The sequence below is a fragment of the Octodon degus genome, unplaced genomic scaffold (genome assembly GCF_000260255.1).
Source record: "Octodon degus isolate 3935 unplaced genomic scaffold, OctDeg1.0 scaffold00098, whole genome shotgun sequence".
NCBI classification, from domain to species: Eukaryota; Metazoa; Chordata; class Mammalia; order Rodentia; family Octodontidae; genus Octodon; species Octodon degus.
Window position 1 is genome coordinate 8,669,483 of NW_004524674.1, and position 17,462 is coordinate 8,686,944.

General features: G+C 56.8%; 1 protein-coding gene across 6 annotated transcripts in view; it reads left to right on the forward strand.

The window, feature by feature from the left end:
• The window catches only part of Whrn (whirlin), a 90,588-nt gene that overhangs the window by 70,147 nt on the left and 2,979 nt on the right, over window positions 1–17,462 (forward strand). For 3 of the 6 annotated variants that reach the window (XM_023723356.1, XM_004638470.2, XM_023723357.1), the window contains exons 4-10: window positions 1,562–1,764; window positions 2,696–2,732; window positions 3,888–4,100; window positions 4,758–4,967; window positions 7,283–7,315; window positions 15,724–15,795; window positions 16,684–17,221. In XM_023723356.1, coding sequence (XP_023579124.1) covers window positions 1,562–1,764; window positions 2,696–2,732; window positions 3,888–4,100; window positions 4,758–4,967; window positions 7,283–7,315; window positions 15,724–15,795; window positions 16,684–17,221 — 1,306 coding nt within the window. The remainder of the gene's footprint in view (window positions 1–1,561; window positions 1,765–2,695; window positions 2,733–3,887; window positions 4,101–4,757; window positions 4,968–7,282; window positions 7,316–15,723; window positions 15,796–16,683; window positions 17,222–17,462) is intronic. The other 3 variants (XM_023723358.1, XM_004638469.2, XM_004638468.2) reach the window with 1 other exon arrangement.

The following is a 17,462-nucleotide window of genomic DNA, read 5'->3' on the forward strand; positions in this document are numbered from 1 at the left end:
AAACTCCAGGCTGACACAGGTGCTCAGAGCCGGGGACTTGGCATCTCACCTCGGGTCCCATCTTCCCTCCCACTGCTGTTTTGTACAAACCCATGGGCATTGGTCATGTGGTGTCAGCAGCCCAGGGGAGAAGCAAAGCAGCCAAGAAAAACAGGCCCGGCACCGCCCGCTGCCCTTCACACTGGAGGCTGGGAGCCTGGGAGCCTGGGCAGCCCCTTCCCACCCACAGCCTCGGTTTTCCTGCCGGGATAGGACACCGTCTCAGTGTCATCATTCTGCAGGTCCCTCTGCTCTCCTGTTGCTCTAGTTTGTCATGGATTTATTTTGATCAGAAAACTAGCTTTTTTAGTCCTTGCATTAAAAGCGTGTTGCATGTTTGTATTTTTTAATTACAAAATAAAGCTGCCAGCTTGTTGTAAGAGTCCAAATACATATTACTTCCGTGGGAGGCTCACAGCCGCGCGCTTTCTGTCATCAGTAAATGAAAGCACTGTTTGCCATTTGAAGGTGATATAAGAGCCCAGCCATAAAGGAAAGTGAAATCTTGTCGGTTGCAGCAAAATGGGTGGAGCTTGGGACCATCACGCTGAGCGGACTAAGCCGGACTCAGCAAGTTAAATATCACATCTGTTCTCTGAGATGAGAAACCTGAACTATAAATAAATGAACAAGAGATGGTAGGAGACTAGAAGGTAAATTGTGGGAATGTGGAGAGGGGATTAGGGAGAGGATAGGAACAGCAGCGGCAGGGGACTGAAAATGAGTGAGGTCTGTGCTGTGGATGTATGATTTCCCCAGGATGAGTGTTACTATTCTGTACTGCAAACACGTGCTGATACTTTTTTTAAAAGAGAAAGCCTGCCTGAGGTAACGACCCTCAGTCACGTCAACCTATATGAGGAATATAATGGGGTCTGCCCACACACCTGCTGTCTCGGTTATTTTTCTCTCGTTGCTGGGACAAAATACCTGACACCCCAAAATCAAGGAAGAAAAGGTTTATTTAGCTCACAGCTTGTGGGGGTTTCAGTCCCTACTTAGCTGGCTCCAAGGCAGGGTGGCACGTGGCAGAAGGCAGCAGTTCATGGCGGTGGAAAACAGCAAAGAACAAAGGGAGGGGCAGTGGCTGCAGCTTCTAGCAAGCCTCTCTCCCTTCCTTATAAGGCATTCAGGCTCTCCACCCTAGGGTGGGTGTAGCACTCATACCCATAATCCCAGTCTTGGACCATGGATCAATCACAAACTCTAGAAGCTACCCCATGACTGCGTGAGGCTTTGCGGGGACCCCTAGGCACAAACCATAATACTTGCCCCTCAGCTCACTCCTAAATTCCCCCTCACTCTGGTCTCTGAGTTGTTTCTAGATACAGGGACTTCCAGGAATGTGCTGCGTGGGCTTGGGGTGAGTTAGCAGCAGGCTTTGGCGGTGCCTTGCTCTGTGGTCCCCGGGCATCCCAGAACCTCGCTGAGCCTCCATCAGGCAGGCCTGCTGAAGGAGGACTGGGTCAGGGCTGAGCAGCCCCGCCTGAGTCAGGTAACTGCCGTGCCTGGCTCTCAGCAGGTCGGGGACCAGATTCTGGAGGTGAACGGGCGGAGCTTTCTCAGTATCCTGCACGACGAGGCGGTCAAGCTGCTCAAGTCATCTCCGCACCTCATCCTGACGGTGAAGGACGTGGGGAGGCTGCCACACGCGCGCTCCACCGTGGATGAGACCAAGTGGATCGCCAGCTCCCGGATTGGGGACAGCGCTGCGGGCTCGCCAGGGTCTGGCTCTGTGCATGCAGCTGAGGGGCCTGGGGGCAGGGGGTCTGAGAGCCAGGCGGCTGCATCCCACCAACACAGGCCCCCACTGTCCACGGGTGTGCATCGCTGATGCTGGGCCTGTCCCTCCCTGTGTGGCCTCACTCCAGACAGAAAGTGGTGATGTGCAGCCAGACCCCAGTCCTATATTTGCTGCAGTCACAGCTCATTTTCGTGGGCTTAGTGGCTTCATCTGAAGTGTGGCCAAAACTGCCCCTGCCCAGCCCTGCCAGCGCCAAGTCCTGGGGTCTCAGACGTCATGAAACCTGGAACCACAGTTGCCAGGACTGTGGAGCTGCTGGTCATGTGCTGTGTCACCTCTAGGCTCCATCCGGCCTCAGCCTGGTAACAGGCAGCTCCTTGCCACATACCCCAAGCCCACCCTGGAGTGTCTTCTTTGTCCTTCCTTCTTGTCATCACACAGTGTTATGAATTCGTTCAAATTAGTTGCCAACATTTAAAAAGACAACAGATTTCCTGCACAGAACTGAATTTCTGGCTATTCCTTTAAGAAGCAGGAAGTTGGCTGCTTGAGCCTACATTTTTTCATGACAACATGGGCTGAGGTGGATGGGGTCCGCTGCAAGTCATCCCTACAGACCTCAGTGGTCTTGCACCCCCCTCCCCGGGGTGGGTGACCCCAAGTCACATGGTAGAGGCTTCCTTCTCTGCTGTGAGTGTTCTCCTAAGTGCTGTTGCCCCAGCTACACAACAGGGAGCAGCTCTTGGTCCTGTATGGTTGGCAAGTGCCTCGTGTGGTACTGGACTTGCTGTCCACCTTGTCAGTGGGGAGACTGGAAGCCACCTGTCTGCCCAGAGGCCCCTGCTGAGCCTTCCTGGCCTGGGCACTCCCTCTGCTCAGACCTATGCCTGAAGAATTTATCTCTCTCTACAGGTTTCCAGGGGATCTCACCACAGAGGGGGCAAACAAGGTAAGGGCCTCTTCATCTGCAGGGTGTCCTCTCCTCCCCAGCAGTGTGCTGAGCATGTTTCAACTGGGCAGCCCTGACCCTTGGGATTCCTGCCAGGTTCAGGCAGGCATGGTGCCTTCTCCAGGGCTGAGGATAGCAAACAGAATCAACCAGGTCCCTGCCCCCATGGAGGTCACAGTCCTTGAAAGCAACACCTAAAGCCCAAGCACACCTGCAGTAGATGCTGTACCTGGGTAGAAAAGATGCCTGGTGCCAGATTGTGGGGACTGTGAGACAGATAGTGAGAGAGGAGACAGCCAGCACCAAGGTGGAAGGTCAGGAGGGCAGGGGAGAACTGTGACCCAGGGCCCTGAGGCAGGGAGCAGGCTTGGCTCATTACAGGAACTGAAGAAAAGCAAGTATGGGGAGAGCTGGACGAAGCATGACAGCAGGCAGGATGCCCAGATCTCCAGGCTGTGTGGGTCGCCAGAAGCAGCCTGGCTTCTCACCTAAATAGTGGACACCATTAAAAGCCTTTTAAACAGGGGCAGCAGGAGCAGAGATGGACGTTTTTACAAGAGCATTTTAGTAGCAGGCCAGAGCCCCTGAGTGGCATCTTAGACTCAGCTTGGTGAGGGGTGGCAGTGGAGGGCAGTGGGGTGCCTGCAGATCTGAATCAGTTTAGAAGCACAAGTACTGATGAAATTCCCAGTTTATCCCCAGAGATACCAGGACCCACTGAGTGACTGGGACCCTGGGCAATAGTGCAGGCCTCCAGAAGGATACAGGGAACCAGAAGGACACTATAGCCCAGCGCAGTAACACATGCCTATAGTCTCGGCACTCTGGGAGGCTGAGGCAGGAGGATTGAAAGTTTGAGTCCAGCCTGAGCCACATAGCAAGATTCTGCCTCAAAACCAAATAATTTAAAGGGGCTGGGAATGTAGTTCGGTGTGAAAACCCTGAATTCAACCATCAGCACCAAAGAAGAAGAAAAAACCAGCAAAGTGTACTCTGAACGTGCAGCTAGATGAGGCTGAATGCAGGGGCGTGGGCTCATCCCAGACCCGTGGGGCTTTCAGAGACTGTCCTTCCACTTGGCTGCCCCTTGCTTGGCCTGCCCCCCAACATGGGATCTGTGTGGCACACCCAATTCTCGGTTTTCCTGTCTTTCAGCCGGGATTTTACAAGGGCCCAGCGGGCTCTCAGGTGACCCTGAGCAGCCTGGGGAACCAGACCCGGGTGCTGCTGGAGGAGCAGGCCCGGCATGTGCTGAGTGGGCAGGAGCGCGCCACCATGGCCTACTACCTGGACCAATACCGTGGTGGCAGTTTCTCTGTGGAGACCCTCGCCACCGCCCTGTTTGAGCTACTCAACACCCACTCCAAGGTGACCTGTACCAAGCACCTCCCAGGAGCAGCCAGCCTGAGCTCTGGGCAGCCGCTGGGAGCCACGGTGCCCCCACCCCCAATCCAAAGGCACAGCAAAGCCAGGAGACACAGACAAAGGCCTGTGATTGGCCCCCATGCTGGGTGCACATTTAGAATCACCTGAATTGCTTTTAAAAAGCAGTGCTCAGGTGAATGCCCAAGCAGTCAGTCAGTCATGTTTAAAAGGCTGGGTGACCATGCTGGTCCCTAGCTCTGAGACCCAGCTCTAGTGGAAGTCTGAGGAAGGAGTGATTTAATCCATCAGGAGGGTGCGCGGCCGGGAAAACGTGAGGGGAAACGCGATGTGGAGATGAACAAGAACTGGAGATAGGGTGGAAGGCACAGCCAAGGGCTTCAAAGCATAAGACATCATGGTGTCTTCAGGGACTGACAGTCCTGTGGGAAAGGACAAGGGGGCTGAGGCAGGAGGCATGTGATGCTGGGCCCAGTGTCCACGTGCAAGCAATTGTTCTTTCTCCTGAGGGCACTGAGGAGCCTTAGCAGGCTGAGGAGTGCAGGGCTAGTTGGCTTATATACCATTTGGGAGTTTTAGCGTTGCTGGGCCCACATGTTGGACGCATTCCCCACTGAGTGTCCCGCTTGTCTCCATCTCCAGTTCTCGCTACTCTCTGAAGTGAGAGGCACCATCTCCCCACAAGACCTGGACCGCTTCGACCACCTGGTGCTGAGGCGGGAGATCGAGTCCATGAAGGCAAGGCAGCCCCCAGGCCCCGGAGTGGGGGACACCTACTCCGTGGTTTCCTACAGTGACACAGGCTCATCCACCGGAAGCCACGGCACGTCCACCACTGTCAGCTCGGCCAGGGTGAGCTGCCTGTTCTCTGTCCCTGGCTTGAAGGGAGTGAAACCAGTTGGTGTCACATCCCAGCCCCACCCTGCCTAGCTCCCTGCTGTGCATCTCTGAGCTCCATCTCTCCATCTCTTCTCATCTACTAGTTGTCAAGCTCCTACTGCAGGCAAGGCAAGCATCAGATAGGCAAGGCAATCAATGTGCGGGTGGGGGGTGCTAAGCAAATACAGAGCCCTGGGATCCCAGGACCAACCCCACCCAGCATCCTATCCATCTCAGGTGTGTTTCTTGCCATGGGAGCTCACAACAAGGAGGCTTCTGCAGGAGCTGGGCAGGAGCAGAAGCCTCCTCATCCATCTGGTCATTGGCCTCTGTGAGAGGGAAGGAGGCGGGCTGGAGCCCTGGAGCCTGCATGGTTCCTCTCTTCCCTCCACACACAAGCGGTTGGGGAAGCAGCACTCCCCTGTGCTGGGCCAGGCTGGGAATGGGGAGCTCAGTCTGCAGGACCTGCTGGGCAGGGCACAGTGTCCCAGCATCATGGACTCACAGGACCAAAGGCTGTTTGTGGCACACACCCCTCTCACAGGTATAACTCCCAGGGCGACCTTTTCTGACCTCTGGGACTCTTCTCCACTGTGCCCCTCTTTCCTGTCCCTTGTCACCTTCATCCCCAAGGGTCCTTGTCCCTTCTGGGATGACCCAGAAGCTGCTATACTTCCCCATAGGCCCTGGGAAGGCTGCAGGGGAGGCTGCTGCATGACTGTGTAAGAGTAGACCATTCACACACAGGGAGAGGCCGCTCTTCCCAATTCTAGGTGAGAGCCTGGCTCTGAGCGGCACCTGGCCATGGGCTGGATGGTGAGCTAGACTCAGGCTGCTGGGCTCCACCTGTCGAGGTTTTTGTCTCTGGGTTGAGCTCCAGCTGAGATTGGCCTTAAAAATGTCCATGGGAAGCTTCCGGAGCCGTGAGATATTGTGCAGGCTGTGATTATGTGATGGACCCCCGAAGTCAGGAACCAGAGCTCCAGGGTGGAGGGTGGAGGTGTCTCTTCTTTAGGGAAGCTGATCTGGGTTTAAGCCCTGGCCCTCATGGGCCTCTGTGTCCCCATGGATTGAGGTTTTGCTGACTCTGGCTACAGCATCCCAGGACCCTAGGACGAGTCAAGCTGGAGGTCAGGAGGCGGCAGGGTAGACACTATGCCCAGAAAGATCTCTGTAGAGCCAGAAGCCCTAGCCCCAGCTCACCACTGGCTCACAGTTACCTTGTCCCAGACAGAGGTATCTCTTCTTCCCAAAATGCTTCCTCAGGCTGCCCCAACCCCCTCTGTGGCAGGTGCTACCCTATGCTGCCCAATGGTCAATGCAAATGGGCACACCCAAGGGTGGCAGAGCTCATAGACCTGATGGAGGTACTGTTGCTTCTTTAGGGTGGGGCCTGTGTGTGTGCAGGGCTCCCTTAGCTGGGTACAGGAGGGAGAGAACAAGAGCTCAGGCCGCAGAATGGCTTCCCAGCATGGGGTTTTGAAGGCAGATCCTCTTGCAGGTCAGAGTCTAGAATGCAGGCCAGGGCAAGCTCCAGGGCTAGGGCAGGAGGTGTCCAAGGAAAGCTGTCCAGATGGGGAGGCAGCTGCAAAATATCGCCTCTTGGTGCCTTGGTTTCCTCCTGTCCAAAGGGGTCAAGACACCATGTCACCCAGCCTCTTGGGAAGTGAGAGAATGCCCTGGCCTGGGAAGGAGGCCGAGTTCTGGGGACGCCCCTCCCGCCCACCCTGGGACAGGGAAGCCCTGGTTTTTCCTGACTGAACCCCCATCCCCCTAGGGAAAGCACTGGGAGCTTCCCATGGAGCCTCAAAGACCATCATAGGCTCCACTAAGGATGGGCTGAGGGATGGCCTCTCCCTGTGACCTTCAGAGGACTCTGCGCACACCAGGCTCAGCCTCCCTGAAGTTCCAGCCTCTGCTGCCCGGTCTCACAGGCTGGGCGTCCCAGCAGTGCCTCCTCTCAGGAGCATGGGAGACCTTGGACGTGGCCTTACCGGCCTGTTGGGTGCCTTCTCTTGTCCTCTTCCTCCTTCCTTCCTGCCCAGAGCAGTCAGGGTGGCTTGAAAAGGATTTGGAGCCTCTTTCTGTTTGTTTTGCTCGTGTGTGCGTGTATGTGTGAGCATGTGTATGTGCGTGCGCTTGTGTGCGTGTGTGTGTGTGCACGTGCGCATGAGTGTGCCTTGCAAGTTGCGTGTCTGGAGAGGAGCTGTTGTCCTGGCCATTTCATCCCTCATATTTATTTGATGTATTTTTCTTTTTGCCTTTTCCCACCGCCACGCCATCCCCAGGAGCGGCTGCTGTGGCTTATAGACCTGATGGAGGTATGGTGCCTTCTGCAGGGTGTGTGTGTGTGTGTGTGTGTGTGTGTGTGTGTGTGCGCGCGCGGGTGCGCACACAGGTGTTCCTTAGCAGGGCGGGGCCAGGGGCTGTCCTCCTCCCGGCCACTCCTCACCTCCGCACGGGTCCCTGGTGGGGACTGGGGTTCTCTTCTGTGCTCACAGTCAGCCCCTTCTGGGGTGAGGAAGCCCACCATTCAAATCTCAGCTCGGCTCCCTCCCTGCCTTGTAATCTCAAGAAGTGATTTCACCTCCTTGAGTTCCCTGTTAGGGGCTGTGCAAGTGAGGAGACCGTTGCTGCGTGCTGCCCCTCGCAGACTTCTCCGCGCAGGTACAGGCTACGTGTTGGCCCATCGGCCTGCCATTCTCCCCTCTTTTGTCTCCCGTGTCCCTGGCCCAGATCGTGATGCCCCTTCCCCCAGGAAGCCTTCCCTGACCCTCTCAAGAGGTAACTGTCAGCCCTGGCTCCTCCAGGGCCTCTTAGTCCAGCTCCTTGTCTCAGTGCCTCCTTATCCTCTCTCTGGGGCTGGCCAGTCACCCTCTGGACCTCCAGCTGCTCAGGGAAGCAGTTGTGTGGCATCTCCTGTCCTTTGTGCCTGGTACAGAGGTGGGTGTCATATGCTTTTCAGCCATCTCTTCTGTGGCCCTCCTTGGGGCTACAGGCAGCCACTACTGCTATGGTCTCCATTCTATAGAGAAGAAAATGAAAGCTCAGAGAGGACAAACAACTCCCCTAAAGTCACACAGCAAATGAGAGGTAGAGCCAAGATTGGGAACCCAGCTTGGTGGCCTCCGAGTGGTGCTGCGAGCCGTGCTGTCAGCTGTGGCTCTTCTTTGCTGGGAATCACCCAGCCATCTGTCTCTCTGTCTCCATCTCTCTGTCTCCTTCTTTCCTCCTCCTCTTCCTTCCATGTTGTTACAAATTGTGTCTGACTCCTGGCCACGTGCTAGGTGCCGGGATACTGAGAGCAGCAAGCAAGATGGAACTCAGAAGGGGGCAGGAATGGTAGGTGAGAGTCTCAGTGAAGATCTCTGGGGAGTGGCCCCTGTGGCACCCGAGGCCCCCGCAGCCGCCACACACACACACACACACACACACACACACACACACACACACTCATCCTGTCCTCCATCTGAAAGCCCCTCCTGAAGCTCCCCTGGCCCTGGTCAGCTCTGTCCTGCCGCACAGTATATGCCCCTGCCTTGCCTCAGTCTCCTCATCTGTGTGACCAAGGCAGGACCCCAGGATCCCTTCACTTCCAAGTCTTTTCTGTGCAGAAAAGTGCTGGAAGATATTCAAAGCAGCACAGCAAGGAATGGCAGCCGCGCCTCACAAGCTCTATGTGCCGACCAGGGCTGCAGCGTTCTGCCAGGCAGAGAAGCAAGAGGCAGACTTGACACTCACTTCCCACGGAGCGGAAGGTGCTGGCCTGCAGCCCCACTGTGTGTTCATGAGCTTAGATCACAATAACACCAAGTAACAAACAGCCCCCATCGCAACCGACCACAGCTGGACCCACTGCTTTAGCTCATGTCCTTATCTTCACTAAAGTGCCCACCATTGCCTTTTCTACCTTCTACATCAGTTTCTCTCCACATACTCAGGGAGAGCCTGTGACCCACAGGAGTAAATACATTTCCTGTCTGCATCCTCAGTGCCAGCCCAGCACCTGGCACCAGAGCAGCTCAAGAAATGGAGAGAAGAAACTAAACTGAAGCCACACCCCCTGCAGGAGTATCTTCTCAACGTTCCCTGCTTACGTCAGAGAGTGTGCCCTTTGCTCTGGCACTCAGATGCACAGGTGGCATGAGGCGCTGGCTCCCAGTGACCCAGATGCCCAGACCTTGGCCCAGATGAAACTGGTTGCCATGTAGCCCTTTTTCCTGGGCCCTAGGAGGCAGCAAACAGCCCCGAGTTAGGTGGGACTCACTGCATGTGCCCCAAGCACAGAGGGGCTCAGTCAGAGGGAATCAAATGACCACCCTTGCTTCCCACCTGTCTAACAGAGTCAGCCTCGAGCATTTTGGGCTGGCAGCAAGCAATCCCATTGTCCCCCATTAAGATGTTGGCCAGAAGAGTAGAGGAAGCGCTGTGGGCAGTTCTGGAATTCTTCATGTAGTACAAGTGGACCATGATGAACGGGCTTCACCACATGGGCTGTGGAGTTCAGCCATCTGAGCTTGGCTCTGCAGGAGCGGGGTCACCTTGGGCAGGTGACCTGAGCCTTCAGAGCCTTCATTTGCACATCTGTGGGCAGGCCGGGAACACTGGGTGTTTATAGGATGTTGAGTGCAGGTAGTGTGGACCGTGCACGATTGTGCCGCTTGTCTACAGCAGGAGAGGGCAGCTTCAGAGGGCTGCAGAGTAGAGGGAGACCACGGAGCAGCTGGGGCCAGGCCTGGTATGAAAGGCTTTTCCACCTGGGCTCGAGAGGTTCCAAGTGCACAAGCAGAAGGCCTCAGAGTGCTCCTCTCCTGTTGTGCCCTGCAGGAAAGGAGGCTATAGAGGGCAGCTGCCACCTTCTTCCTCTCCTCTGGCCTGGGCACATTGAGGTTGAACAAGCTTAAGTCCTCCAGCCTTGGGGACCCTGCTCATCACAGCCTCTCCCCAGAGGTAGCAAGCAGGTTTCCAAGGGGCCTCTGCCCCCCTGCCTTCCCCACTGTGGGCCTGCTTGGTACATGCGTTTGTTCATTCATTCACCCATCTGGGCTTGTGTTGAGCATGTCCTCCCTGCCAGGCTTGAGCCTGACCCCTGGAGCTTAGCACCTCCAGGGGAGGGGGCTATCTCCAATAAAGCAGCAGCCTATGGCCTTCACTTCAGCACTGTACCTGAAGGGTGGGGACAGTGGGAGTCTGAGGCATCAGATCCAAAGTATGGCATCTGCCAAGGCAGCAGTAAGGTGAGACTGCAGGAGCCAGCCCGGGGCTGGTAGCCCTCAGCTCCCGGAAGGAGCCGAGGAGGCTGCTGGGGCCAGGTGCCTCCTGCACCCGCACAACTGCATCCCCAGAGCCATTCAGGGCCCAGGAAGCTGTGCCTCATCTCAGCCACGGTCCGAAATGTGATGGCCGCCCACCTTGCACTTTGCTTGCTTTATGAGGACGCGGGTGCTGAGACAATCGCTCTTCTTTCAAGGAGAGCTGCTCAGGTGGTCCTCCTCAGGGCCCCTTCACAGAAGACACCTCTATCTATTCAAAGATAACACGCATGGGACAGTCAAGGCAGCAACTCATGGGGAAGCCCCATTTCCAGACTGTGGAAGTGCACAGTGAGCAAGCTGCTTTCTTTATACTACACCTGGGACGAAGCCAGGCCCCAGGTCAGCAGTCACTGCCACTGGGAATTGTGACATCTGCAGTGGCTGGGATGGGAAAGGACAGGTCAGTGACTTCTCAGGGGCAGCGGCTGATCAGCAGAGGTGGCCCACTGTCATGACAGTGCCCCCTGGTCCCCTGGCGTGGCTCTCAGGTCCCTGCCTGGCCTCCTGGAGCGTTGGTTCTCACACTTGTCCTGAGGGTCCTTCCAGCTCTGGCCTTCTGGAGATTTGGGGTCATGCTCTCTTTCCCTGGGGAAGGACAGGCAGGGTAGCATTCTGCCTAGCAGAAGAGAACAAGGCCTACCTGTCAGCATCACTGAGCCTGTCACGCCTATGCCTCCTGATAGCATGCCCCCACCCCCAGGCGCCCCCTGCCATCCCGTGCCTGGGGGCTTCTTGCAGAGGCTTCCAGAGTGATAGGTGAGTACATAAAACCAGGTGGTGTGGTGCTGGGCTGTTCTCACAGAGTCTTACCTGCAGTCCCCCGATGCCCGCCCCAAGCTGTGGCTGGAGAAGTGGAGGGTCTGATGTCCCTGGAAATGCCACACCACTGTCCCCCAGTACTTGTGGGGGACAAGCTTGTCTTCCTCCCACACCTCTCTTCTCCCCTTGTTGCTTCCTATTCTCTGTTGCTCCCCAAGCTTCTTCAGAATCCCTTGCTCTCTGGCCCCTTTCTGTCCCCTCATCAGCAGTCCCTTTGAGCAGAAGATTGGACCCCCTTGACCTGCGGGCAGCTGGTGTGACTCAGTGCCTCGGTTTCTGCACATACAGGCTGGGAAAGGGCCGCCAGCCTCAGGTCTAGGTGCATTTTGGAGTAGGAGTGAGGAGCCTGATGGGCTGACAGGAGAGTAATGAAGCCCGCAGAACAAAGAGCTGAAAATAGCCCTTTACGTAAGCATCCTCCGTCCAGGAGAGGGAGGGCCAGAACCAGGAGCTGAAGGCCTCATTCTGCTGAGGTGGCCCTGGGTGCCCTGCAAGCCTTACCTGTGTGCTTCCAGAAGCCCCTGCCACACATCTCACTTTGTCCCCTCAGTGGCCCCAAACCAGATTTATGTGAATCTGGATCTCCCTGGACTGACTCAGACTACAGAAATGGAGCTCCCGCAGGAAGGGGAGGTTCTAAGGGACTCCATGGGCTTGAGGGAAGAGAAGGGGATGCCAGCAGCAGGCCTTACAGGCCTCATGGCCCTGTGGGAAGCAGGTTTTCCCTCTCACAGGATAGCCAGTCAGGCCTTGTATAGGGCTTGGTGTCCTGCCCTGTCCTTGCTGTGTGACCTTGGGCTGGTGACCTCTGAACATGAGTCACCCAGCTCAAGAGTGGGTGAAGGTCCCACCTGGGAGGTTCCCTAGAGTCCCCGAGGGGTGCCTCTAGGAGGTGGCCTGGGTAGGCAGACCTGAGCTCTGACCTTGAGCCTCCTCTTGAATCAACCTGCCTTCGAGCTGTTCTACTGGTGTCCCCTGGGCTCGAAGCAGGCCGCCGTCTGCAGTTATTTTGGAAGCACGAGGCTCGGGCTCCCGAGGGCCTGGATGGGCAGATGGAGTCTGGTGGGGCTGGGCTCCGGCCGTCTGTTGCTCTACTTTGGGCTGGTGCTCTTCCCCCACAGCCCCACTTTCTGTTCCCACTCCAGGTGCCACTGCTGGCAGGGAGAGTGGCTGAGGCCAAGCCCAGTGATAGCTGTATCCTCACTCATGTGTCTCTAGCTCCTGGGATTTCCAGGCACCATCGAGTACCAGGCTAGGGCAGGGCAGGTGTGACCCCGACCCAGCTTAGAACCCTGATCTGCTGTAGAATGGCTGTGTGACCTTGGGGCAGGTCATTTCCCTCTGAGCTTTCTTGCTAAATCTGGTGCCTGGTAGGTGCTTCTGGAGTGACTCACAAATTCTCTTAAGTCCCTACAGCACCAGAGCAGGGCAGAGCCCCTGCCTGGCTCTGAAGGCACAGGCTGTCCTCTGAGCCTCTTCTGAGAGCCACCTGCAGGGTGAATTCTGGGAGCAGGGGGTGGCTATGCCGGGGGATGGCAGCAGCTCCTTCTGTCCTTGCTGGGTAACCCCTTTGACCTCTCTGTGCTTGCCATGCAAGCCAGGGCTATGGCCAATGTGTCTCGAAAAAAGCCTTGTTGGAGCTTCCAGGCTCAAGCTCACTGGCCGGTCTAATCCAGGGAGCCGCACGCTACTGCCAGCTCAGAGGACAGGACAGGCGAGGGCAGATTTGCGAGGCTTCTGCTGAGTGTGACACTCGCCTTTCTGTGCACGTCACACCAGGTGAGAGCCGTGGGGACGCAAATGAGTCACCAGCATGAAGCAGGTGCTACTGTCGCCCTATTTCACAGATGGGGAAACAGTATAGAGAGGTTCTTGTCCACCCCACCGGAAGCTGCAGAGCTGTGTGTGACCTCCGAGAAAACTTGGAGGTGGAAAGGCAGGCAGGGATCAGGAGAGCCAGGCATCTCTTGAGTGGGTGGCTTTGTCACTGGCTCTGGTGGCCTTAGGAACCTTTCTTGCCCTGGAATTCCCTGGCCTCAGGTTGATCCTCAGAGCAGAGGATCTGTGCACTGGAGTGGGCTAGGGCTATACAGTCTGGGTGCCTTGTGTCTGCCCCTGGAGCATGGAGACAGCACCCCACATTGACCTACAGCCCCCCCCCCAGCTCACTGAGGCCCCTGCGTCTCCCCAACAGCTATAGCCACGTGTAGATTCCTTCACCCACTGACTCAGTAACATGCCTGGTAAAGGTTGATCAGGCACCCACTGTGCTAAGTGGGGACCCTGTGGTCACAAGTCCTGTCTTCTCACATCTGTCTTAACCAGAGAGACAGAAAAGTCAGGCTGTGATAAGTGTGAGACAGAAAGGCAAGGCAGGGACAGATGGGGCAGTGGAACAGTACTGTGGCTGGTGGGGCTGGTCTGAGAGGGCCCCATGAGGGCAGAACTGAACAACGTGAGGGAAGGAGCCATAGCCGGGGCACAGGCAGAGAACAGCAGGTGCAAGGGTCCAGTGGCAGGAATAACTGCAGGTGCCGGGGAATCATGAGAAAGGATACAGGTGTGGGTATGAAGTGTGGAATTTCCTCCAGGACAGATGGAAAGGTCCCGGGGGTCATGGGCTGGGCAGATGCATGACCTGAGTAGGTTTTCAGAATATATCTAGCTGCTGGCTGGACCACAGTGACTGAGAGGGGACAGGAAAGCAGAGACTAATTTTCCCTGTGCTGGTTGGGTAGACCTCATGCAGCAGAGGCCTATGAGGAGAACCTAGAAGAATGAGCCTCTGAAGCCTCTCAGGGCAGGAGGCAGAGGCAGCAGCCAAGAGGAAGCAGGGGACAGAGCAAAGGGAATCTGCATAGGAGGCAACCTGCTGCCCTGAGGCTCAAGCCCCAGCTTCTCCACCCTGGACTCCTGTAGAGCTGCCAGCTCTAGCATCCTCCACCTCCCTCCTGTCTCAGCTGCATGTTTTCCAGGTCCGAAATATCCATCCTGCCCTTCTTGCTCACCTCACCCACAAGATGCCCCTCCCTGGGTATCCAGTGCCTCTTTCCTGCAGGACACCCCCTCCACAGTCTCCTCCTGACCCCTCTGCCCCAGACCCTCCGTCGGGAGCCTCAGAGACCGCTCGCTGTTGATGGCTCACCGAGCTGAGTCAGGTGGCTGTGTCTGCCACAGAAACAGGGCCAGCAGGACATGCACAGCCACACAAGGAATGCCCTGTGTGGACCGGCTCCCACAGCCGTGTGGGCTGAGAAGTCCCACAATCTGCCCTTGGCAGATAGAAGCCCAGGAGAGCTGGTGGCACTGCTCCAGGCCAGGTCCGAAGGCAGGAGGCCCAGGAGAGCTCTGGAGTGCCATCTTAGCTGCTTCCTTATGGCTGAGACTCGAGGCACCCAGCACGTAAAGGAGGAGGGGCTTATTCTGGCTTGAAGTCCGTAGGGGCTTCAGCCCACAGTTGCATGGCAGAGGCATGGGGGACAGGCAGCAGACAGTGAAAGGAGGTATGTGGAATATGTAATGCCCTCCAGGCCATGCCCCCAGTGACCCTCCTCTTCAGACCAGACCCTACCTCCTCACAGCAAGTCAGCTACAGATGTCTCCATAACACACAACCGCTTCTCCAACTCCACCTCTGAGCGCACAGGCTTCAAGGGGACATTTACACATTAACCATAACCAGGCCAGCAGATGGGCTGGGTGTGGCTTAGTGGACAGTGTTTGATGAGCATGTCTGAGGCCCTAGGTTCCATGCCCAGTACTGCAAAAAGAAAAAAGTGACCCCCAAGAGCAGGAGAAGATGACTGCCCTGCCGCCACTGCCATGTTTTCCAAGGGAACCTCATGGAGAGGTGCTGCCCCTGCGCTGGGGAGGGTGACCTTTACTCAGCCTTCCCTCTCAAAAGCTCATCTCCTCCAGGACAACCCAGAAATGTTCCACCAGCTCTCTGGGCTTGTGGAGCCAGCATCAGTGGCAGACGCTGTCTGACCTCCCAGGCTCAGTGGGATGGAGAGAAATGGCTGCCTGAGCCCTCAAGAGAGCCCAGCTCAGAGAGATGGCTCCCATGCTCAGAGGCGACCTTTTGCAGGAGGAAGTCACTTGTGGGAGCTCTGGGGAAGGAAGGAAGGAAGGAAGGAAGACATGAACAGTTTTGCAAAATAAGCCCCAATTATATTTGAGGCCAGCCCCTCAGGATTAAAGCCATTAGGATGGAGAGAGTTTGTGTGTGTGCTCTGTGCATTTCTCACTTGCCTGACCCCCTTCTCATACCTCTGGGGCTTCTGTCCTCACAATGGGCAAGGATTCCCTCATTCGGGGAGACACTGAGTCTGTCTATTGCAACACTCAAGGCTGGGCCCACAAACCCCCAGTCCAGGCCAAGATACCCCAGCATCTCCGGGTACTTCAGGGGACATCTGAAAATGATCAGAAAATCCCAAAGAAAGACTGACTTCTATAGGCAGAAGAATTAGTTTTAATGGGTAAAATAAGTATCAGCAGAGCAGGCTGTGGCAGATATTTCAAGACCACACTGACCTGGGTACACTGGTAGACTGGCTGTCCCCTCTCCAGCTTGCTCTCCTGTCCATTTCCAGAACACGCTGGACCTGGAGGAAACTGGCGAGGCTGTGCAGGGCGGGGCCAACGTGCTTCCTGATGTGTCCGTGGTAAGGCCCAGCTGGCCCCTCAGCTTTGTCCTGGACTCCCCTGCAGGCCTGTATGCTGTGTCCCATTGTTGCCATTGCCACCTCCCACAGGGGCCCTGCTGGTTCACTCCTGGTGACTCAAGTGAGCCCAACCGGGTCCTGACTTTTGGTTGATGCCGCAAGTACAGGCACCTGGAGTGTGCCACCTGGACGCCCCTCAAGAGGCCACATGCCTGGGCAGGATGGGGACGCTAAATATGACGCCACATTCGGCGATGCTGATCCTAATGGCTTTGGAATGGTGTAGACTTAAGCCAGGTTACCTGGGCTCAAAGCTCACCTCTTCTACTGACTGTAGGAATGTGGGCAAATTTCTGGGCCTGTCTGTGCTGCTTTCTTATCTGGCATATGTGATGGTAATAGTCTACCTAGCCCATGAGCTTGTGGGGAGGGGTAGTTTGAATGACTGCTGTAAAGCATTTGGCAGAAAGCTTGCAGGGCTGTCAGAGCCGTGCAAGTGTTGGGCCTGGGCTCAGCAGAGGGGAAGGTAGTCAGACGCCTGCGCTGCCCTCCACCACGCACCCGCCTGGCTTGTGCGTTCCACCCACTTCATCCTGCTTCTGATTAAGTCCCGTTGCCTGTGACAAGCCTGGCCAACGCCAGGAACTTCAATTCCCAAAGGGGATAGTGAGGTCCCCAGAGACGTCTGCCAAGATCCCAGCGCTCCTCAGCTGCTGCCCTGCTAGGGAGACGTTTTCCACTGGGCTATTACATTATTCAGAGCAGTGTGGCCACGAGCTGAGCACAGGGCCCGAATTCCAGTGGGCCTGGCACTGCGCAACTGCTGGTCTCCCTGCTGCAGCTGCCATGGGGTCTGACTCCTTCTACTCTTGTTGGGTCTCTTGGCAGGACGATGTCAGACCCCCCTCTGAGGGGCTGCCTAGCATCAGGCCACCGCCTCTCCTGCCACCTCTGGCCCAAGGCCAGGACTGCCTGCCCGGCCAGCTGAGGAAGCTGGGGAAGGAGGAGCCCCCAGTTCCTTCCTCTGCATCTTCCCACTCCGGCATCGTCTTCTCCGCACCACAGAGCCACAGCCCACCACGGGGCACTGTACCCACCCCGGGGACTGCTGCTGCCCAGGACTCGCTCTCCTCCCCCATCTATGCCTCTGTCTCCCCTGCCAACCCTGGATCTAAGAGGCCCCTGGATGCCCACCTGGCCCTGGTCAACCAGCACCCCATTGGGCCCTTCCCTCGGGTGCAGTCACCGCCGCACCTGAAGAGCCCCCCCGCTGAGGCCCCAGGAGCTGGGGGGTGCCTCCTGTCACCCTCACCTGCAGACCCTCCAGACCAGATGGGCACCAACCAGCACTTCGTCATGGTGGAGGTGCACCGCCCTGACAGCGAGCCTGATGTGAACGAAGTGCGGGCCCTTCCCCAGGCACGCAGTGAGTATGGCAGCCCAGCCTCTTGGTGCCCTAGTGAAAGGGGATGTGACATATGCCGCCAGGGCCTGCCAGCCAGACACCCCCTGGTCGGCTAGTATGAAAACAGCTTGGGGCTTAAGAGTTGCATTCAATCCTGTTTCTGCAACAGAATAGCTGTGTCCCCAAGCAAACTGATGCACCTGTCTAAGCCACAGGTGGCTGGGAGCTTGGGGGCCCCTGGAGCTCCCCTGGCACTGGCCCG